This window comes from Mya arenaria, chromosome 6 (assembly GCF_026914265.1).
Source record: "Mya arenaria isolate MELC-2E11 chromosome 6, ASM2691426v1".
Classification (NCBI taxonomy): Eukaryota; Metazoa; Mollusca; class Bivalvia; order Myida; family Myidae; genus Mya; species Mya arenaria.
In genome coordinates, this window is record NC_069127.1 from 62,108,528 (window position 1) to 62,133,716 (window position 25,189).

The following is a 25,189-nucleotide window of genomic DNA, read 5'->3' on the forward strand; positions in this document are numbered from 1 at the left end:
CACCTTTCGGTTTCTAATGCATTATTTTGCACTTTTTTAAAGATACTGTGTGCAGGCCCGAGCCCATGCTTAAGTGGAGCTTTATATACACCAGGGAACACTTCAGATCATGTTGATCAAAGCTATCAATTTGTTACCTGCTTATTTAAGATATTAACTTGTTACCTGCTTATTTAAGTTATCATTTTTTCTATTCATAATATCTGACATGCTACTTGACAGTCAACTGATTAACTTTATCAACCAAACAAGTTTGCATGAACATGTAATATAACAACACAGTTATGATTTGGTGAAAATAGCATTTTATTAGCCTTCATAAATCATTAGGTAACTACAATGGGTTTTAAAAGTAGTTCTGAAAATTGATATTTTCACTCCTTATTTTGCAGTGAAAATATCAATTTGATATTTTCACTGCAAAATAAGGAGTGAAAATATCAATTTTCAGAACTACTTTTAAAACCCATTGTTGTTATTTCACTGTTAAAACGCCATATTTTATCAAATAGCATTAAAAGAAAACAACAAAGTTATGATTTGGTGAAAATAACATTTTATTAGCCTTCATAAATCATAAGGTCAAATACATGTTATTTAATAAAGTGCATGTATAGTTATTATCACTAACAAATCAACAGTACAACTTTTAAAAAGGACAATACAATTTGTATTTTTAGATCTATATTGTGTAATAAATAAATGAAAAAGGAAAAATAAGATAAAAATATTTACAAAATTTACAGAATCTCAATGAATCACAAGTATTTTGACACAATTTTAAGCTTAATCATTTCAATGTGTTTGCAAGCTGCAATACCAAGTTCAAGTATATTCAAATTATTATCACCACAGGTATTTTCATTTAAAGTTGACACAATTGTTATAATAAACAAAACAATTTTCTTTCCTCATTGACAATAAAAATATCATATATTTTACTTTCTGCATACTCTTATGATTCAAATCAATGGACATGTTTCAATATTCAGTCAATACAAGGCATGTTTGGCCAGGTTCAGTTTATACTGCCTGTATACTATAATACTGATAATTACTTTGTATAGCTTAAGACTTTTATACTTTTAAAAGAACCTTTGACATTAAGTTAATCATAGACATTCACTACAAGAATCAATTACATTTGATTTTAGACTTAAAAAACCCACTTAACATTCAGTTAATGAATCATTGACATTTACTGAAGGAATAACACTTTCAGACTTTTAAAAGAACTGTTATATTCAGTTAATTGACATTCACTGTCAAAGTCAGTTGTGTCACTGTAGGAATAACACTTTCAGACTTTTAAAAGAACTGTTATATTCAGTTAATTGACATTCACTGTCAAAGTCAGTTGTGTCACTGAAGGAATAACACTTTCAGACTTTTAAAAGAAATGTTATATTCAGTTAATTGAAATTCAATGTCAAGAGTCAGTTATGTCACTGAAGGAATAACACTTTCAGACTTTTAAATGAATAATTCACATTCAGTTAACTAGTCATTGACATTCACTGTAGGAGTCAGTTATGTCACTGAAGGAATAACACTTACACTTTTAAAAGAATCGTCAATATTCAGTGAATTAGTCATTGGCATTCACTGCTTGAATCACTTACATTTGCTGAAGGAATAACACTTTTAGACTTTTAAAAGTGTCTAAGTTAATTAGTCTTTGACATTTGTTCCACACAAAATGAATCCATAATGTTCAATATCTATCTGTCTATGGCACTATCTTAATACTACTGAAATTAAAGAGTAGAAACAACTTTTGTAGAACATTTTTATTCCAATGTAGTTATCCTCTGTAAAATACTTGTTAAATCAATTTGTTAACATTTTTGGGGAATTAAAGACTAATAGACGTGTGTACAATAAATGTAACTAAAACTTATGTATTTGGTATGGATGAAACAGAAGATATGATTTTACAATGACAAAAAATTATCAACCGACTTAGTGTGTACATATACCGGGAACCTTAATATTGCACGGTTATGAAATGCAAGGAAATGGCATGTTGAAAAATGAAAATGATTTTTTTTATAAAATGAATCTTGATAAATTTTGCAAACTTTTAAAAAAAAAATTCAAATTAATTATCTTATCAATGCATGGATTTTTTTTTTCCTTTTTCAGGTGTATGCATTTAAAATTATTTGAGATTTTTTAATAAAAACAAAACAAAAAATAATTAAATGCTCACTTTTTGAATTATTGCAGAATTTCAAGATATGAGAGGCATGCCAATGAAATAAAATGGCAAGTCAATAATTGCAAAGATGCAGTCAATAAAAAAGTGCAAAGTTTGAACACATTTAAATTACACAGTTTCAAGATGGTGTTTAATTGACATAAGATTCTATCCTAAATATCTAGCCAATTAAATTGCCTATCTGAGCTAAAGATTGCACTTAATCTATAAATTGGTTTGTTTTATAACTTAATCGACATAACATCAACATAACATGAAACGAGACCTGCCTGCTGAAATTTGGTTACAATCGAAGACATTTAAAACATATAAGGTAAAATCTTAATGACTAAGAGTATCAGGTTTGTTCACATTGCTCCCTCCACCTTTCTTAATCATAAAGACTTGACCTTATATGCACTAACAATTACATATTTGATAAATGCAATTTTTTCAGGTTAAAGACAAGGAAATTTAATGCAGTACTTAAAGTTGATATGTCTTTTTATATAATTAAGTAGCATTTAAATAAATGCAAAATTTAAAGGTTTAATTTTTCCAACTTTTTTCCAAAACTTTATAAATACTTTTTATATTTCATATATCACTTAATTACTTGGTATACTTGATTAGGTGCACTGGCACAAATAAAAGCATTCTATGTTTACCAGAACTAATGAGAAAGATATTTAGGCAACATTTAACACAAAAAAGAATGAGTAGATCTCAAACATCATGCATACAGAAGTGTTGGAAGTATTTATAAAGTGTAGATATACAATTTTTTATGTAAATTCTCATGCACAGATGGTAATTGTTTCTATCCTACAGAAGTTTGGAAATAATAAAAAAATGGAAAATGGCATAATAGAAAAAATACTGTGTAAGATTTGTTTACCTTACTGTTCAAAGACTTAGTTAGGTAAACTTGCTTATATTTTACAAAACAAAAACATTTGTTTAAACCATATATTTTGAAATTGTGATAAGTGTAAATTTGCCTGAGTAGTGATGAAATACTTTTAAGAATTATTTCCTAAAGAGGAATGCCAAAGGTTATTAATTTACAGTTTGACCATACTCAATGCCTGACTGCCGTATTAACTCTATAAAAATTTGTTAGACTTTACTTTTCATTAATTGACTGAAAATTTCAGACTTAATTAAGCTCAAATAAAGTTGACCTCAATAGCTCATATTTATAACTGCCTTCAACAGCTAAAGAACATACATTTTTTGTATAACAATATGCTTTAACAGTCCTTTTCGCTGATACCACCCATTGCCACACTTTTCATTTCATTGGAAGATTTGCCTGGATAATTTAGATCAAGATTCAAAACAATGAAATTCTGATTCAAACTTTCCAGAAATCCATGTTCTTTGTAACAACTTCGGTGCAAAATCCCGCTAAAAATGGCATCCATGTAAAGGTCTAAACTACAGAACTCTTTTTTTTGCATATTCACCAAAGCATAAAACAATGAAGGCATTCCAAGAATTACAGAGATAAATACATCAAACACCTTCTTAGGGAGCCTACCTCAGGGAGCTGTTGTCACTCGGGTTTAACGAATAAAGCCTTTAAAAAAATGCGGGAATATTTTTATGGAACATCAAAAAGCATGGGGAGGATACTTGAAAGAAACGGCCCAATACCGAACATATAAACAGAAAAGGATTTTTATATGTTTAATTTCATTTTTTTTAAATTCACCAGATTAAGTGTGAATAAAATATATTTATAATAACATTTTACATACATGTATAAACATAGTTTTAAAATTCCTCCTTGAAAAGTACATGTATGATATTTCATTTTTTTATTTCTTTTAAATAGGAAGAAATCAATATTATTTGTCATTACTAAAATAGATTTATTTATTCACCATTTGAGGTTTCAATTATGTGTAAACAGTGCTTTCTTATTACAAAAATAATAATATCACAAAGAGATATAAAACAGTAAACATAAAATGCCATCCAAAAAATATGTAAAGATTAACAAAAATGAACGTCCTAAAATATACATGACAGCGATGATTTTTTTAAACAAAATGAATGAGGAGTATTTGGGGTGGGATGCAGGTTTTTTGCTGTAAATCTGGAGATTATATAAGATATTGAATCACATAAGGTTTGATTGCTTTTCAATTTACAGAACTCGCATTGTCAGAGAATGTAATTCATATATATGAGTCACATTACAGAATTTTTCTTCACAAGTTGTAGGCATTAATTTGGAAAACTAGAATTCCCCAAATCTGTGTCACCCATGCATTAGGACACCTTTCCCTTGTTTTTAAAAAAGGTCACCATAACCTTGACCTCTAACCTATTGACCCCTATATCATGGAGGGTCATCTAATGACCATGACCAATGTGCATACCAAGTTTGATGATTTGTCAGCCATGATTCAAAGGTAACACAAAAATTCACAATTGCACTTAGAATAAACTGAAGTATTGTTATGTTGCAATACTCGTTTTTGCCAAAAATTCAACCTTTGGAACAACATCGTGTGGGGCAACCCATATTTTTTAATAAAGCCAAATATCTGCAATTCTTTTCAAAAATATATGAATTCTTTGTTTAGTAAGCGATTTTACGAATTTAGAATTGTTTGAACTTTGTGATAATCTCCAGATTTTGATGGCAGTACAGTTTGTAGAGAGAAATGTTACCTTTATTGCACAAGATGAAGAATTCGCTTACAAGGTATTTAACCTCTAAACAAAACCTTCATCTAATTCCTCACTATCACTCTGCAAAACAAGTAAAATATATTAATCTCCCTTTTCTCCTCTTCTATTCTCTCAAATAAACACATAAATTTTAAACTAATTTTTTACTGAAACACTAATACTGTCAAAGCGCTCATCTGTTTGTTTCTTGGTTGCAACAAGGGGAATTACTCCATATATTTGGTTGCAACAAGGGGCATTACTCCCCATATATTTGGTTGCAACAAGGGGCATTACTCCCCATATATTTGGTTGCAACAAGGGGCATTACTCCCCATATATTTGGTTGCAACAAGGGGCATTACTCCATATATTTGGTTGCAACAAGGGGCATTACTCCATCTATTTGGTTGCAACAAGGGACATGACTCCATATATTTGATTGCAACAAGGGACATGACTCCATATATTTGGTTGCAACAAGGGGCATTACTCCATATATTTTACATCCAGAGTGACTGAAACTAATAAAATTATGTTCATTGTCATGGCAAACACATGTACAATGTTTACGTTGACAACAGTTTTCAAGATGTGACCAACATGGCTGCATACCAATGTCAACGACAACAATAACGACACTCCTGCTATAATAATAACCTCAACTTTTTTCTTTGATAACATATATATTGACATTGTTAACGGTAAATTTAAAAATGTTAAGATACATAATGAAATGCAATGGTTAATATAAATATTTTGTTAGCTGCTAAATTTTATGGCACAAAGTTTCTTCTTTTGATGTTTACGCAATTGATGTAAGATATTACAGTGCTGTGTATTTAAATACATTAAAATGATGCAAAATAGTGTGACCACAATAACAAGACATTTCTATAGTGCATGTACACAGTTTTCTAAAATAAAAAATAATAATAATAAAAAAAGTGACATCAACATTCCGTATCTTTCAAATCCATCAAAACACAAGACTCTGACTGGGCATTGCTTATTGACACCTTGTTAGACTCTGCAGCTATTTTACTTCTAATCTCCTGTTGCTTAGCAACATTAGCCTCATTTCGGGGTTTCCAAATAGGTGAACCCATTGGTGGCGTTTGCGCCTTTGCACTTGTAAATTTTAGCGGGTTAGCACTTGCAAACGTCAATTTAGCAGACGATCCTGAATGACTAGATATACTAAGATTTGAACATGACGAATTTTCACTGCTCGCGCCAGTCTTACTTCCACCATTTTGTTGAACTACACAGGACTCCGAAGTTTGAACAAGTGTATGATCATCGTCATCATCATACTCCGCCGAACTTACTTCATTCAAGTCGCCCACTGTTTTGCTTCGTAATCTAAACAAAGCGTCTTCTTCCAATCTGAATTTCTCCTCCAATTCCATCGAATGTCTCTCGACATCTGCTTTACTGTTTGAAGGGTTACGTTTTTTACTGAGAGTACTACGAGGGTTTGACGACAGAGCTTCTAATCTTTTTCCGCCATATGGAATGTACTTGGTTTTACCAGAACTCTGAGAATTAGCGGGCACTGTCATTTTTCGCACACTGTCTCTGATTGTCTGTCTAATAATTCTCATGAAGTCAGTTTTGGCTTCCAGGGTGCTGAAAAGAGAGTTCGGTACTGATGTATGTTTAGAAGTCTACTTTTTGCACTAGATCATCAGAACTCATATATATGCTTCATAACTCATAATACACATGAAACAGAACACAGAACATTGATACCTGTCACAGTACTCATTCCTATGCAGAACTCATTTCATACCTGCTACCAAATTTATAACAAATGTGTTTCAGAACTTTTAATGTACTTACTTCAGGACTAATTACATACCTGTGACAGAACTAATAACATCTCTTTTACAGACTCATAACAAACCTGTTTTAGAACACAACAAACTCCTGCTAAAGAACAAAGAACATACCAGCTACCAAACTCATAAAATACCTGTTTTTGAACTCAAAACAAACCTGTTTAAAGAGCTCATAACATAACTGCAACTGACCTCGTACAATATCTGCTACAGAATTCATCGCTCATAATATACCTATTTACAGAACTTTTTCACATACCGTACCTGTTTCATAACTCATCACATACCTGCTATGTAACTCATATAATACCTGCTACGTAACTCATATAATACCTGCTACGTAACTCATATAATACCTGCTACGTAACTCATATAATACCTGCTACGTAACTCATATAATACCTGCTACGTAACTCATATAATACCTGCTACGTGACTCATATAATACCTGCTACGTAACTCATATAATACCTGCTACGTAACTCATATAATACCTGCTACGTAACTCATATAATACCTGCTACGTAACTCATATAATACCTGCTACGTAACTCATATAATACCTGCTACGTAACTCATATAATACCTGCTACGTAACTCATATAATACCTCCTGCTACGTAACTCATATAATACCTGCTACGTAACTCATATAATACCTGCTACGTAACTCATATAATACCTGCTACGTAACTCATATAATACCTGCTACATAACTCATATAATACCTGCTACGTAACTCATATAATACCTGCTACGTAACTCATATAATACCTGCTACGTAACTCGTATAATACCTGCTACATAACTCATATAATACCTGCTACGTAACTCATATAATACCTGCTACGTAACTCATATAATACCTGCTACATAACTCATATAATACCTGCTACGTAACTCATATAATACCTGCTACGTAACTCATATAATACCTGCTACGTAACTCATATAATACCTGCTACGTAACTCATATAATACCTGCTACGTAACTCATATAATACCTGCTACATAACTCATATAATACCTGCTACGTAACTCATATAATACCTCCTATAAAACTCATTACATATTTGTTTACAGAACTCATAATATACATGTTACAGAACTCATAACATATGTGTTCCAAAACTGATAACATACCTGTTACAGAACTGATAAACCCTTTCTGGTCGTGCCTCTGTATCACATCTGGAGTGGACCAACTCCCACCAAAAATGGCCGTCAATATCGCTGACCTTTCCGATGCGAACCTGCACATCATGAACGGGAATAAGCGTACGGAAACGCTCGATTGTATCATAACTTTCGCTGAACAGACTTCTGGCTGCACTTGAACCCTGAAATTATGTTTTTCGAAATTAGGAAACTTCGCATATCTTTTTTTTTTGTTATTACGTACTTCATTTAATTTGTCCCAAAGCTTATAGATGACTTGAATTGTTTTATCCATGCATATTGTATTGTATCAAATCAAATTCTTTTCATCTTATTCCTTTTAATCTGAATACTAATTTGTATAAATTTACTTCATAATTGTTTTGCTTACAAATTTCTTTTTTATATATATTGTGTAAAAATCATATCGCGTTATTTCCAAATTTAACAATTATGTTCTTTTATCAAGTAATGGAGTCATAAAATACACACAATTCAATTTACTAAACTTGTCTACTTTTCTTACCCCTCGTGATTTCCTACGTTTTAACCTCTCTCGACAAAGGAAGACAACTCCTGTCTTGAACACGAATACAGTACTCTCTAATTCAGTCCCCTTTTTGATCTTCCCCAGGCTGTCGGTTACATTACACCATTCAACAGTCCCGTACATTTGTAGTTCCCCAACACTCAGGTCAACTGGCTGAAAAATAATTCAAGATAATTTACTTAGAATAACGAATACATGGAGAAAACTTAATTAGCTAAATATGTTAATTATTTTTGTTTCTCATTTTTTACAACCTTTTGGATTTGTGTAAGCTCTGCAAGGCAATAACATGGAAAACAATAAATATAAATTCAAAAGAAGAATGATGGTCTTTGTTAGCTTTTAGCTATCTTTAAATATTTTGTTTGAAATTTGTGTTTTTATTTGAACCACTTTATGAAGTAAAATATGTTTAAACCAAAAAAATTTAATCACAAACTTTTGAACCCCTGTATACAATAGCTACAGATTTGAACTATACGGATATTACTCATAAACTTAAAAAACTTGACTTGACTTATGGGCATATAATGTCCCTCTGTCAAAAGATTTGTGATCAACAAAAGATACATGTACAACTAATTTGTGATTAATTAATAAAATTACAATTTGATTAATTACACTCAATATTCAATATGCACTTACTGTCTTATGGGGGTATAAATCTTTGAACATTTTTGAAAGCTCATCAAATATTGCACCATATTCCTCGTAGATTTTCTGCATTTCATTAATGTGTTCCGCAACAGCTTCCATGCCTTTGCGCGCCTCTGAAAGTAACAAGAACACACACATTTGATGATTCATTCATTGCAAGAAGGGCCTACAACCCAAGAAATAAAAAGGCTGATAAGCCCTTCGGCTAAATACATTTTTTACATTTAACTTCTTGTGGACTTTTTTTTATGTTTTCACATTTTAGCGATCATAATTACAAACTTGTCATCCCATTAACATAATCTGGTCTTTGACGTGCATATTCAATTTAAACTTGTCATCCCATCAACTGCCAAAAGAGAGGTGTATACAAAAATTAACTTCACATTCAATTAATTCTTAATTGCTTTGCGCGGGGCGCATACAAATTCAAACCTGTTTTCATTAATATCAAATGCCAAACAAAAAGGTAGTGTCATAAATATTCAACCCCATCATCCCTTTAACTCACATTAAATACCAACGTGGGGCGCATAAAAAATCAAACTTGTCTTTCCGTTAATTGATGTATCAACTGCCAAAAGAGGGGGGTAAAAAAAAATAAAACTCACCTGACAAATGATGGTGTTCGTCTGTTTCAGTATCAGTGAGGTTGCAAAGTTGTTGAAGTAAGAGTGGGTATTTGAGAATTCGCTGTATCGGTTTTATCAGATACGAGTCGAGAGTTGCGGAGTGCTGGTTTTTGGGGTTACGAGCTATCAGAAAATCTTTTAACTTCTCATTGATTGTGTCTGAAATACATATCATGTTCAAACATATTTTATTAATTATGTCATATAAAACAAGTGATATGGAGCCATTCATTATCCTATATCAAGTTAAGTATTAAAAGGACTAGACACTGTATGATACTATTGCAAAAAAAAGGTAATTGTCAAAAACCGGGTATGTTGTCCAGTAAAATTAAAAATTGAAGTCGGCATATTTATCGACACATATCAGGTGACTTTCCACATGTTAGATATACACCCAACATGGCTTCCAAAAATGACTGACAGTGCAAGAAAGTGGACAACAGCTACTAAACAACGTAGACACAAAGCCCGACAGATTAACATTTGTGATAAAATTGATCGACGGAAACTTCTGAAATTGACAGCCCGGGCTAGATTATTTATTGACAGGTTAGTTTATGAAAAATGTCACTTGATTGTTGCATATATTAATCTTTATATAATGTAAAATGGCAATTCTAGACTTGTTTTGAGGAAATACTGTATTTTGGGGGCGTCTTGTGTCTAGTCACTACGCTATGTTTAAAGTTGCATCACAAAATTTTGAGCAAAAAAAGGATTTTTTGATGAACGTTAGATAGATTTATTATTATAGTGCAATTTTGTCAGATGGCAAAAATCTTATAATGCAGCATGTTAATGTCAATTCAATCATCTTGCATCATTACTGAATTCCTTTTCTCTTTCCATTTCAGTTGATCATACCTGGGTTAAGTATCTTTTGAGATCGAGAGTGGCTGGCACAGAAAGAGCTGTACACCTTGAAATGGTTTGCGTAGAACAGAAACGATCCACCCAGTGAAAACAGGACACGCTGTTAACGTATAAAAACAGTTAGAAGATTAAAAGAAAACATATTGGAGGTACATAGCCTACAATTAATTTCTGTGGATTGTAATAATTTCTTGAGGTGCTTCGGTTTTTTCCCCTGATTTTTGCTGTTGGCAAATATTTGGAAGGTTTGAATTTTTGAAAATGGGTTGATTGCTCAGAACTTTGGTAAAGTTCACAACGTTACAAACGTTATCATTGTTTTGCTCTGGAAGTTTCACGACTACACTTATGATCTGCAGTATTTCTATCAAGATTTGAGATAAGTCATTCAGCTTTTCTTGTTTCATTTAAATATATGAGCATATCATAAAATATTTCCTGTATAAAATTTACCAATCATGTCATTAATCACATTGTTTGTTTTAATAAAGCTCTGAACAATCAGGCCAATATTAATCAAACATCAGCAAACATCATATTTCTCTATATCTAAGGACATATAAATTTTGGGAAAAATCGGGCAAATTAAACCCTCGAAAAATTAACACAATCTACAGTACCAGGTACTGATATTATAACGAGGAGACCCTACTGACTGTTTATATTTTGAACATGAATGTCACTTTAATTTAATTAAAAAATAAAAATGTACTATTGTTCAAAATTTATTCTGATCTTATTTATATAATCCTTTAAAACAGCGATATTGTACAAAATATTTTTTATTAAACTTTATTAATTTTTTCAAACATCAGAAGATTTAAAAGTTAATTTTTATTGATCAATCTCATACTTTTGTGACAAAAACTTGCATAAAACTTCACTCTTAGAACACCCCAAAACAGAAAAAATAATCACATAACTGACAAAACAAGTCATAGTCTGAAAACAAATACTGTATACATTACAACAAATATACGTCCTAAATAGCTACTTAAACATACCAGAACCTCCTCTTCCTAGTAAGTGCAGGTTAAAGAAAACTCATTTCATAAAATACATTAACGATCATTCAAAAACAAGCTTGGACAATTACATTTTTTTCATATGGACAAATTTATTGCATTTCTGACTTAGAATCAAATGCCATTTTGATTTTTTTAACTCACTCAAATGCTTGGTTGTCATGACATTTAACATACAAAAAAATATGTCATAAAAAAAATATTTTTTTTTAATGATTAACCAAGAACAAAAGATGATTAATCCTTACCCTATAACTCTGAAAGTCTGTTCCAGCCAAGAATTGACTGTCCGGGCCTATTGCCTCAACAAGGCTCTGCAGAAACTGCCGCTGGAACTGCGCGATCTCCTGGATATTGCCGAATATATGGTCAACCTCGTCCGAGCTCAGGAAGTTCTCCTCCTTTAAGGGCTCCAGGTATCGTTTCAGCAAACAATTCAAGTCCTGTAATTAGAAACAACTGTTTTTTTAGCTGGTCTGATATTATTTATAATAAGCTATGTCATAAATGATGTCACCATCATGAGCTAATGTCATTTTCATCTGGTTTGATATATAATAAGCTATATCATAAATGATGTTGCCATCTTAAGTTAATGTCATCTTCTTCAGGTCTGATATATAATAAACTATATCATAAATGATGTCGCCATCATGAGTTTAAAAATTGTCATTTCATTTGGTCTGATATATAATCAGTTATATACCGAGTACTTGAGTAGTGATTTGGTACTCGGGTACTCTGATGATTGAGTACTCGAGTCCTCAGGTACTCATTGCCATCATAATAATAAGCAACATCATAAATGATGACGCTATCATGAGCTTAATTATTATGTCATTTTCATATGGTCTGATTTATAATAAGCTTTATCACAAATGACGACGCAATCATGAGCTTATGTCATTTTCATCTGGTCTGATATATAAATAGCTATATCATAAACGGCATAGCCATCATGAGTAAATGTCATTTTCATCTGGTCTGATATATAATAAGCTATATCATAAATAGCGTAGCCATCATGAGTAAATGTCATTTTCATCTTGTCTGACATATAATCAGCCATATCATAAATGACGTCGCCATCACTTATCCCCTTGCACTTACAATGCTATCGTAATTAAGCATGATGTTTTTTCTTACATTGACGTAAGCTTCCTCTGTGTTGACAAGCTCTTTTATGACCTTCTGTAACCTTTCCACCTCGGACAGGTGCCTGTTGCTACTGGCAACATCCTCCCCTGGTTCCCGGCATATTGCAGTTACTTGGTCGGCACCCTAACAAAACAATTGGGAACCAGAAATAAGAAAATAGGGGAACATTCTTTACAGTTTAAATATTCATTCACAGTGGTCAAGTTTTTCAGTAGTTTGGGTAAAGGCATATATACAATAGTTTAGTTATAAAGTAATGTAATTTCTTAATTGGACGTGTTATGTGTTAAAATGAATGTTTCTACTTAAGTACTTAGATGTACAAATACATTTTGAAAACTGTAAAGAGAAAAAAACAAACATATTTTTTTTTAAAAACCTACTTATACCAATTCTTTACGAATAAACTATAATTGCATTCATATCAATGGTAACTAGAGCACCTTTTGTGTAAACTAGAATTCTGTAAATTTGATTTGTCGCTTGGAAATGCCAATAATATTTATAGTAAAGGTCACCATGACCTTGACATAATTGACAACAAAATCAATAGGGGTCATCTTCCAATGACCAAAATGCATACCAAGTTTAAAGTTCTACACATGAAAGTGTGACGCCATTGACACCAACCCTGTACAAAGTAAGCCCTATTTGTATGACACAAAAACTGGAGCTATCACAGGAGTGATGAATACCCCCATACAAAGCCTTGATGGAGGAATAGTTAATTATGTATTTGAAAAGGGCCATAAACTTGACATGTATTTTATGGTGTTAAGTATGTATATCACAAATAGCCTTGAATCTGTTGATGCTTTTATGAGTTATCGTCCAGACAGAACTGACTGACTGACGAATCAACTGACATTAGCTTACTCCTATATATACCCCACCCACAAGCCCATTTTCGCTTTATGGGGGTACGAAATCAATCATAATTTACTGTTTATTCTTAAGCCATACAATACCAATGGTGCTTTAAAACAACAAAATTTAATCTAATAAAAACTATTTTGCCAGGTAATCTCATTCCCATAAACCTTACCTGTAATAGTGTATCAACCTGGTCCGAGGACTTCCTGCTTCTAGCACTACACTGTGAGTGATGTGGCGAACCCTGGGCACTAGGACAGGCGGAACTCCCAACTGAAAACATTGCACAAGAATAAAATACAACCTTTTCATAAGGCTAAGTCAGGCTTATTAAATAGCTGAAAATATTTAACAGGAATATAATATACACGGCTACAAGCCTTTTTCTTAAAACTGGCAAATATAATTATTCAATACGAAGAATTCATCAATCTAATCTTTGTGTTTAAGTAGCAGGATATCTAACTTAATAATAGTCACTTCTATTTGAATAGCAATTTCCTTCCTTGAAATATTTTTTTCTGATCAAATACAATACTGTAAAATGATTTTTTTTCCGTGTGCATGAAACTTCCTGTTTTTGTTAAAAAGGACAAATTCCTGGGTCCTTAAATTCTTGGATCCTTAATTTCTTGCATTTTCATTTTTTAAAATAAAAAAAGAATTTGAAACTGCAGTCCTAAACCATCTGCAAAATCTCGTGCTATGTGTCATCACCTTCGAGTAGTTTATGACACTTGAAATAAAGGTTCAAATTTTGTTAGGATCTTAAATTTGTGGATTACCCGAGAATTAATGTCCCACGAATATTACTAATTTCACAGTAGCTCTAAAACAAATAAAGCACTCTCTGAAGGCGACTGATCCCAATATTTAACTTCATTTCTGTTGTGCCGTATTCATTGTTCTTAATTTAACTTTTAATCTTTTCCAACACTAGGTATGCTAGTACATCTACGAAGAAAACTTAATTGACTATACAATCAAGTATTACAGTAACTGAAATTATCTTGTTTAAAGATCATTAGTTGTAATATAAATTTTACTCATATTATAGTCAATTTCAAGCACAAAATGATTTCAAAGTAGTACAAATCCTTTATAGAGTATCATTTAAAAGTTCATTAATTTTAGAAACTCAAATTTTAATTCATAGGAATATTTAACTCTTATGAATATTTAACAATTTCCAGTTTTACCTGAAGATGGTGGTGGTAGTTTTAAGCTGTCAATGCTATGATCGCTGAGGCGTATCTGGCTAGGGGGTGGGGGGAGTGTCGGTGGAGTCTCCATGGCAACCGCTCCACTTGGCTCAAACAGGGAGCGGACAACAAAACAAATGGCAGACGACTCGGTGAGAAGTGATTCAACGTACACCATGTCGAGATCGGAGACAATTTTACCATTGATGACAACTATTTCATCTGTGGTTCTCATTCCTAAATTAAATTAAAAATGTATGATCAATAGTAAGTGACTGATCTCAAAATACCAAATGCAATATAGTGATGTCAAAATATTTATCAGACACAAGAATAAATATGCCAAAATTGAAGTCCATGATATTTTGGTAATGTCAGAAATGCATAAACAAAAGTTTTCATTTGTTTACATATTACATATTTCATTGTAAATATTTGTATATATTAATATATATAAACAAGAGGCCCAAAAGGGCCTATGCTCTACTGGCATGGCTTTTGTGGTCATATCAATCCACAGCATGTATGTATGGGTAAAAGGCAACAGACATATAGTTTATGTTTTGTGTTTGGGTTACCTGAAAATGTAGCACGTTCAACATCTGAGCCAAGAAAGTATTGTAAGCAGATTAGTTGCATGAACTATTTTAATATGCCAAGTAAAAGTCATCTGACAAAAACAAATGCTTTCAAAACTGTACTCATAGTAAATATTTCTGTAGTTTTAAAAGTTAAAAAAAGTTGGTCAAAAGGTCAAAGTCAAGGGCATCCTAGGACAACATTGATCAATTTGAACAAACATTCACAATAAATTGTGCTGAGATGGATGCACAACACACAAAAAGATTTTCAAAGCTTTCCAGATTTATGTTTACCAAACCTGTGAACCCTGGGTGTGGCCAGTAATGACACCAGGTGCATAACTTAAACATTCACAACCAATTTTGTTAAGATGAATGCACAAACTACAGAACTTAAAGCTAAAAAATGGCCTTTGGGCTTTCAACAAGAACAAGGCAGAGTAAAATCAACTGCAGAAGCAAAAAGCAAATTGTCTCTCAAAATCCTAGACTTGAAAATTGTCTCCCTTAACTCTAGACTTGAATTTACATGTACACTTGGCTAAAAATAGAAAGCATTTCTTTAAAACTTTCATGGCCCATAATCTAGGCATTCATGGGCGGATCTGGCTGGTTTTCGAAAGGAACCGAGCTCTAATGGATATCTAGATACTGTACAAGTTTCATCGAGATACAATCAAAACTGAGGACTGTATCCTGTTCACAAGCAATTGTTTACAGACGCACGAATGCACGGACGCACTGATGCACATACTACGTACACATTACCATCGCATAAGCTCTTCTGGCCTTTGGCCAGTAGAGCTAAAAACAGAACTAATCAGGCCAATATAAATTAATTTATAGAATTTCTTTCTTGAAAATTGTGCAGGGGTGACATTTTATTTTTTTTATTTTTTCTTAGATGACTGTTTCACTGTTGAATATGTGCTCTGATGCTCTTTCTTATTTCATAAGGGACCATATACATGTGTTTCTAGACAAACCATGAACATGATTGTAACAATTCTCTTTTTTTACATGTGAATGTTATACATCGACACCGTAGGTATGAATAAATGCCCTTACTGGACAGTATTAGACTGATACAAAATACAGACCTAAGTTCAACATTTTTATTTGAGGCAATAAAATTTAAGGGGCAGTGGAAAAAGAGGGGACAGGCGGGGATAAAAATCTATCAATTAATTTATAGTCACCTAATAAGAGTCCTTTTCTAGAAGAAGCCATGAGCCTCTGGCCATTCACAGTGCTGTATTCAATATCCACCTTAAATTTCACTTAATTTTAAAATTAGAGTCCAGGTATTTTGATTGGCCGATAAAAAATAACTGGCCAATGGACTGAATGGAATCACTGAGGCGTGTCTTAGGACAAGGATAAGACTGATATTTGATACGGCCCCAGGTATGACTCTAACTCGAAACCCCTCACCTTTACTAGCAGCCAGGCTACCAGGTCTAACTTCGGCTATGTAGATTCTTAAATCGTCCTCTCGATCTTGATCTTCTGCTAACTCAGCTTCAATTTTGAGACCAAAGTCTCGATTTGTCTCGTTTTTACTCAACTCCACTTGATAAAGATGTTTTTCACATACCTCGACTATTTCACACCGCTGAAGGACAAACAAGTTGATATTATATAATTGCAATATTAAATGAATGTTGTATGAATATAAAAAAAAAAATTATTCTGATGGTCATACTTTTTGGTATAATAACCACTAAAAACCTGAATGTGTCAGCCTAAAAAAAGCTTTTGAAATACAACAAAGTACAACATTTTATATTATTTTTTAAAAAGCTTATTTCCCAATCAGCCACATTCAGTACGGTATACAACCAATATTGTTTTGTTTCGTTTTGCATCGAGTTTTGTCTGTAGGAGAGCCTGCTCCTCCCTCTTTCCCTTAACATCAAAACATGGCGCCTATTTGACATACAATTGATTCAAAAGTATGATTTATTATATGTGATGGTACGCACATACAAAATGTTTCATAATGTTAATTTTTACCAGCTTCTTGATATTTTCAGTCCTGTCAGGATATTGGTAACTTCCCTCTGGTGCACCCTGCAATCGCACCCTGACAAAATGATCCCGAGGATTGAGTTGTCGTCGGTTACACACAGCTAGTAAAACATCATCCGCAGTTGTAGTCTTCTTGATCCCAACCGTAACAGTCTGTTCAGGAATGAAAGATCAGAATACATTTCTCTGTCAAGGATAGGAATTTTATATGTGTGTCTATTTTCCAAATCTATGTTGTGTATGTACATGTATTACTTGACTAGTGCTTCAATCTGACAATTTGTTGGTCTGGACAAATTCTGACTTTGCAGTTACAGACAATGGCTACAAATCAGTCTGAAATTTTTCTTATTTTTTTTCAATTTCGGTCCAAAATGGCTAAATCAGTAAAGCAAACAGGAATCATAACACACAAAGAGTGTTTGTCATTCCACAATCCACATCCTGAACTACCAGGGGACATCCTATAGTAGCTAGCCTGGCTAGGGAACAGCCTTGAGGTCGATTACCATCTGTGTTAATTAATGTTGTATGTTGTATTTACTTTTTGTGTCCCTAGTGCATTGTCATTCTGGCCCAAAATGCCTTGTGCCTTGTGCTTTTTTTTTAAATTTTCGACTACTGGGCTTGTCCCTGCAGTTTTTATTGTATTTTTGTTAAAATAAAGTTAACTAGAACATACTCAAGGAAAAAAATAATCTCGGGGGCTTATCTTTAGAGAGTCAGTCAAGTCACTGCAAATTGACAATTTATAGGAGATGGTCTTACTTGGTTATTGGGAGCTGATACTTTGGAGAGTATCTCGTTGGAACCAGTTGAACCACACGGTGATTGATTGCCACTGCTGTCCTTGCTAATCAAGTCCCCAACAACTTCATCCAATTCTGTGGCTTTGAAAACGGACCTGAAATGTTACAGGAATCAACAAATTATTGAAGGTTGGCCGATGCGCCAGTTAGCTCCACATCAACACTTACAATAGGCTCCCGCTCTGCACATCCATTCAGTAAATGTGTTTTTTTTATTCTAAGTTACATGGTATGCTTGGATATTCTTCACTAGTCATTCGAGTTGCAACATTTACTCTGATGGAACATGGCCATGCCCCAACATTCCACAGGCCTGCACATCTACTTTGGTCTTGCAAGAATCTCCCCTATATGTCTGGTAACAGGTCCTAAAGTGGTTTAGTCCGCAACATAAAATAAAGTGGTGCAGTCCATAACAGGTACTAGAGTTGCATAGTACGTAATAAAAATTTACCAAACTTAGATTTTGATTATACAGTTTTCCATTCAGATCTTGAAAGGAGATGCACACTTTTAAAGAATGCAGTTTCTTCTACATTTAATTTTACTTTTACTTTAAAATAATAAGGGAAGGAAATATTGGTTAAAAAAAAATAATTTATATATGGTAACATAATCATATTCAGTACTTTTTTAATTCAGTGACCCTGATAAAAAAATTATTATAGGGGTTGTATGATCTTCAGTCTTAGTAACCTTAATTTTATTCCTTGAAGCAAGACTTATATAATGTATCCGACAAACATTATACGCACAGATGGAGAGACTTTTTAACAGAAAAACTGGTCCACCATTCTTGCATTGTGACAACTATATCGAGCCCATGCATTACTGTAGGCTCCAACACAAATCTCAGACAAATGAAAATTCTTCAAGTATCAATTAATCTAGAAACTCAATAATTTTCTCAGCATGTAATTTACAATAAAGCTCCTGTAGCTCAGTTACTATGTCTGGTTCATTACGTGATGTCTGAATTAGCTTGATAATTTTTATATGCATAAAATGTTGTTTTGTGTGGCATTCAATTATTTCCGAGATCAATGCTGTTCTCGCAACTTGATTATTTTACAAGAGCTCAAGCTGTCACAATAGCATTTACGACAATGTTCTGATATAAATAATATTCAAGAATTCCACATGGATTATTTTCTTGCCAATAAAAGAAATGGCATATCCACATGGGTAATCAGTCAGAGAATGTATCTGACAATAATGTGCGAGTACAAAAGCTGAATCACATTGTTTAAAAAAAGGCACCAAATAGGAAGGCAAGTTCTAGTATTAATGTAACGATACCTCGCATATCTAAGACGATACAAGTAAGAGCTAAGAAGGTGGTTGCAAACGTTTGTCTGATCTTATGTTTGTTTTGAACATGGCTAAAGGTAATGTAACTAACAAATAAAATATTCCAGCTTAATGCACCAGTCAATTGTAACCACAGCTGCCCCAGGTCCGGGGAATAGCGGGGACTTTGACTTTCGGTCCAGTCAAGCCCGGGTAAAATCCCCGTCCTGCGGGGGTGAACTGTTGGTAAAATCTCAGCCAAATACCATTGCACCCCAGGGACCCTAGGTAAGGCCCATACCCCACTATTTTTGAGGCAAAGACAAAACCACCGCATTCATCCGACACTGCGGGGCCACCTGGAAGGTAAAGAAACGGCCCATTTCCCTGGCTATCCCCTGTATACACCCGGACCTTGGGGGGGACCCAGTTTACAATTGACTGGTGCATAACTATTGGAATATTCTGCACTGAAAAATAACCAGATTCATACTATAAGATAGTGACCTGAGTCCTTTCTGCTTCAAAGGTCAAAACAAAATCAAGTTCCATGTAGTTCTAACAAGAGTGCCATAGAGGGAATAACAATGCTCACCTGTTATTTTACAGTAAAAAAGGGACATAACTCAACAATTATTGAAACAACAGTCATGGGCCTTTAAAGCTGATTTTTTGTCAGCATGGCAAAAATTGCTCTTTCCAAGACAAAAAATAAAAAAGTAAAAATGGTATAGGGCAGCTATAAACATGATACACAAATTGTCACTGCTAACATATATGTAAACTAATTTTTATGTAAATATCTTATGTTATGGCCAACGTTAAAGTATTTGCATGATTAGCAAACCAACGCTATGAAAATGCTTTCACTTTTTTACCATATAAAAACCATATAAACCAAGAACCATGATTTTATGTTCGAGTATGCTCACAGCTGAGGACACCAATGTTATGAAAATGCCTTGACATTGTTTTCCCATATAAAAACAGAAAAACTATGATTTTATGTTTGAGTATGCTCACAGCTAAGGACACCAAATATGCTATGAAAATACCTCGACGTTGTTTTCCGATATAAAAACAGACCATCTATGATTTTATGTTCGCGTATGATCACATTTAAAGACAACAATGTTATGAAAATGCCTTGACATTGTTTTACGAAATAAAAACAGAAAAACTATGATTTTATGTTTGAGAATGCTCACAGCTAAGGACACCAAGGCTATGAAAATGCCTTGACATTGTTTTCCCATATAAAACAGAAGACCTATGATTTTATGTTTGAGAATGCTGACAAGAAAATTCATGTCTTATGATTATGTAACAACCTTAGATTTACAAAAACACATAAATGCAAATTTGTTGCGTATGCTGGAATTATAAAACACACCGTTATAGCAACTGAGATGCAAATGAGATTTTATCACTAGATTTTTGTGCCAACATGATAAACAACACATGCATGTTTTCATTCAACCTTCATTCACAATGAAACCTATGATAATTTTGTAGTACGAAATATACATTTTTCTGTTGTGGTTAATTTTCATTGGAATAAAAAATGTTGTGGAAGCAGTCATTGAAATTTTAACTGTTTCATGACAGAAACAGACAATCAATGCAGAAATTTTTGAGGTTATGTCTGAAGATATGGTAGAGTATTTACAAACAAATAACTAAGGAATAAGGCAAGAGCAATGGTTAGTTTATACTAATTTCTTTTAGCTCGATTGTGAGGAAAGCTGATAGCTTATAGAATCACTCACAAGTCTGTTTCCTGGGCAGAAACCAGCACTGGTGTCCATTTTGAGAGGCAGCGAGAAAGTACACCTGGTGGGGATCGAACCCATAACCTTTTTGGTGAGAGGTGACCATATACCACTAGACCACTCTAAATCTCAAGTTTGGTGAGAGTGACTGATAAATCAATTGAGAGATATGACTATATCATAACCCTATGTGGGCTTCGATTCCATTAACTATTTTGTTTGACAAAAGAGATAAATATCGAGGGCGGTTGTAATCTAATTAAGCATCATAAGAAATTATATTTCACTTACTGGTTGGAACTAACAACGGATGATGATGATGGCCTCAATGTGTGATATTTAAACAGCCCATCCCCTCTAGGGGACAGGAGGGCCCCTTTCTGGTGACCTTTTCCATACAGACTGGGCATGACCAGGGGTTTTCTGGCACACGCGAGGGCATGGAACGAGGACACCGTGAAAATCCCCAGTCTACTGAGGGTTCCTTTGGATGTTTTCGAGACATTTGATAACAGGACCTGAAAAACAAAACAAACACAATAACTATACAACATGTTCCTATGTATCATTCAGGAATAACACAGTCTGTATATACTGACAATTTCTTTATATAGCTTCTTTTACCATATTAGAGATACTAACCAAAATTGATTCTTCTTTCTAATGGCTGACCTTGGGTTGGATAACACTGACCCCTGTAGTTACTGGGTAAACAAGGAAGTTAATAAGACTGTTCCAAATAGAGCGTCTATTACATATAACAGGATTCAATGAAAGTTAATACTCATTTCTTAAAATAACATATTCGAAAATGGCCAACAAAACTGACCTTCGGGTTGGGTAGTTCTGACCCCTGAATTGAAGCTGAATAACACCGGAGTCGGTACTGTTCTATATATAGCTTTTCCAGGTTCTCTTCCCATTGGTTAATCTGTTTTATGATGGCATGTCGACTACGAGGGTCGGAGACCACGGTAAGTTGGAGTTCTGCCATTTTTCGCATCTTTACATCCTATAGAAAAATTTTTTTAGTAAATAATTTTTTATCTTTAAAATTCAAATTTAATTAATATTACAGTGACTTTTTTATTTTTTTGTTTTTATTTTAGACCATTAGTATAAGATTTTTGTAGCCTGTATAATGTTGCATTTCATATAACTACCTGTTTCCATACAACTTACACTATCATATTTTGCTAAATTTATATAAAAACCAAGGTCATTTTACAAAGACTTATATAATACAACATCTAAATTCTATATTTTTTAATTTTTGTTATGAATACAATACAATATGACTTTCAAACACACAATCTATGAAACAAATCACAAAAACAAAAGGAAAGCTAATAAATATTTCCATTCTAGATTCTCACAATGTGAATGGTTGTACAAAATAGGTCTTAATATATTGACAGTTTCGGTCAATAATGACATGTTTTATAACAAATTAAATAGTCTAAATCAAGAACTCTTACAATGTCGATATTGGTATCGAGTTTATGAAGTTCCGATCGCAGAAGTCGCACGATATTCTCCTTGCCGTGTTGTCGGGCAAACGAGCCCGCACATGCTGAATGTATTGCACGAACCCATGACTCCAACTCTGTTTGACTAGAGGCCTGTGGAAAGTAAAAAGAGTTGTTACTGTAAGTGGGAAATGCCATCAAAGTGCCAGACAGATCAACGGAGTATGCCTTAAAAGGAAGAGCTTACATATACTATAAGCATAATATGCAGGACACCATAGTTGTTGTCTTCAAGTATGGGGGAGCCATGAACTTCAGGTTGGGACCTCTGACTCCCATGCAGTACATCCAGAAATAAGGACCTGTGTATTGCACTCTACAAGTCATATTTTTGTGCCAAACATTTTTTGCCATGATTTTTCAAAATTCCCATCCAGTGACAAAGTTTCCCCCCTGACACCACCAACTGTACTCTACAAGCATTCATGCAGCATACAATAAGGATTAACCTCTCTATGTGTGGCCTTGAACTTGGGAAGTGGGTCATGCATGCTGCATTGGCCTTTGTCTGCCAAACATATGTGCTAATTTATTTCAAAATTCCCCAATGCATGATGATGTTTCAAGCAGAACAGGACCACCTATACTGTGCTTATATGCACTATTCCAACATGACAAAACTCTTAAGAGTGATCTTGACCTTTGAGCAAGAGAAGTGGGTTGTGCAAGTGACATCTTGCCTTTATGTGCCAAACATCTGTGCATATGTGCCAAACATCTGTGTTGCATTTAAGTGCCAAACACCTGTGCCTGGTTATTTTAAAATCGCCTGTCTATGACAAAGTTACAGCTCTGACATGACCACATATACTTATACATATATGCAGCATTCCATAAAGAATAACCTTTAAGTGTGACATTGACCTTCAACTTGTGTGAATATATGTGGCATGTTATTTTAAAATCATCTTTTTCATGACAAAGTAAAAGCCAGTGTACTACCACCTATACTCAATATACACATATGCAGTATTCCATAATGATTATTCTCTTTGTGTGACCTTGACCTTTGAGGTTATGACGTATGTCTTGCACCCCACATGTCTTTAAATGCCAAACATCAATTCCAAGCTATCTCAAGATCACCTTTTGCATGACAAGGTTAGAGACTGGACATGACCACCTATACTTTGTGTGTATTTGTAACAATCCATAATGATCATCTGGGAGTTTGACCTTGACCTTTGAGTAAAGGACATGGGTCCTGCATGCCACATGTCACCTTTATGGGCTACAAATCTGTGCCACTTTATTTGAAATTCCATTTTGCATGACAAATTACAGCCCAGACTCGACCACAGATACTGTTTATGCATATATATGCAGCATTACATTATGATTAAGCATATAAGGGTGACCTTGACCTTCAGGGATATGACAAGGATCTGGCATGCCTTTGTGTGCTTTCATATGTGCAATTTAAAAAAAATAAATCACAAAGTGCATGACAAAGTTCCAGCCTGGACACACAAAAAAACCTGGACAGAAAGACGCTGGATTTTAATATGCCCCCTTAGAGCAATAAACATGCTGTCCTAGTAACAAAATAATCCGACTTATCCAGAAACAATGTTTACCAGGATTATATCCTTCAAGCTGTTACCATTTCATATCAGAGCAGATATTGTTCACAGCATAATTATTAAGTGTAACTAGACCTAGATGTAAAAATCAATTGGTATACCCAGAACAAATATCGTTTCTTGAATAAGGCATTAAAGCATTATTTTTGGACCGCATCTGGATTTTAATTTCCACAATTTATTTCCAAGTATCAAATTCTTGTCTGTTGAAGTTTTTTTTCAAAGAATGGGGGATATGGTGATGAGTATCTTCAGCATATCTGAGTGTTACCCCCCTACCCCTCCACCCTTTTGTTCATAGTATTTAAGGGGCATTTGAAAAATACTTAGAGGTAGAGTTTGTGGTATGCAATATGCAGAAACTCAAAATTTGACTTTATTCCGTCAGGCAATATTACTCTCAAAATAGTTGAATATTATTTCTTATGCATTATTCCATTCCAAGAGATAACGAACGAGCACTATGTACATACTGTAAAAAAGTGAGGGGATTACATCATCATATTATTTCTAGCCTTATATTGTTTTTAAAGAAAAACAACAACAAATACTTAAACCAAAACAACAATACCATATAAACACAAGCCTACCTGGAATAAGTAAGCATCTCCAAATGCCGTACTCAGCGAAAATATGTGTTCCCGTTTAGGATGTTCTGGCACTGCTTGTGATATACCCCCTTCTATCACTGAAAGTATAAATGGTGTTTGAAGTTAGTTTATGATGGAAGCTGGT

General features: G+C 33.7%; 1 protein-coding gene and 1 long non-coding RNA gene across 17 annotated transcripts in view; one reads left to right on the forward strand and one right to left on the reverse strand.

Annotated features, from left to right (window-relative positions):
• Positions 1–545: 545 nt before the first annotated feature.
• Positions 546–25,189, reverse strand: part of LOC128237356 (protein still life, isoform SIF type 1-like) — a 124,322-nt gene continuing 99,678 nt past the window's right edge. For 13 of the 16 annotated variants that reach the window (XM_052952791.1, XM_052952789.1, XM_052952788.1 and 10 more), the window contains 17 exons: positions 25,045–25,142; positions 22,821–22,964; positions 22,172–22,354; positions 21,634–21,860; positions 18,240–18,375; positions 17,457–17,624; positions 16,875–17,055; positions 14,857–15,096; positions 13,830–13,930; positions 12,773–12,907; positions 11,875–12,069; positions 10,593–10,701; positions 9,705–9,884; positions 9,082–9,206; positions 8,413–8,589; positions 7,872–8,068; positions 546–6,517 (listed from right to left, as the gene is read on the reverse strand). In XM_052952791.1, the coding sequence (XP_052808751.1) occupies positions 5,839–6,517; positions 7,872–8,068; positions 8,413–8,589; positions 9,082–9,206; positions 9,705–9,884; positions 10,593–10,701; positions 11,875–12,069; positions 12,773–12,907; positions 13,830–13,930; positions 14,857–15,096; positions 16,875–17,055; positions 17,457–17,624; positions 18,240–18,375; positions 21,634–21,860; positions 22,172–22,354; positions 22,821–22,964; positions 25,045–25,142 (3,275 nt within the window). In that variant the 3' untranslated portion in view covers positions 546–5,838. The remainder of the gene's footprint in view (positions 6,518–7,871; positions 8,069–8,412; positions 8,590–9,081; positions 9,207–9,704; positions 9,885–10,592; positions 10,702–11,874; positions 12,070–12,772; positions 12,908–13,829; positions 13,931–14,856; positions 15,097–16,874; positions 17,056–17,456; positions 17,625–18,239; positions 18,376–21,633; positions 21,861–22,171; positions 22,355–22,820; positions 22,965–25,044; positions 25,143–25,189) is intronic. The other 3 variants (XM_052952795.1, XM_052952794.1, XM_052952793.1) reach the window with 3 other exon arrangements.
• On the forward strand, positions 10,173–17,617 carry LOC128237357 (uncharacterized). Its single transcript, XR_008261584.1, has 6 exons — positions 10,173–10,277; positions 10,583–10,750; positions 11,901–12,042; positions 13,805–13,882; positions 14,851–15,011; positions 17,477–17,617. It is a non-coding gene; the product is annotated as an uncharacterized LOC128237357 (long non-coding RNA).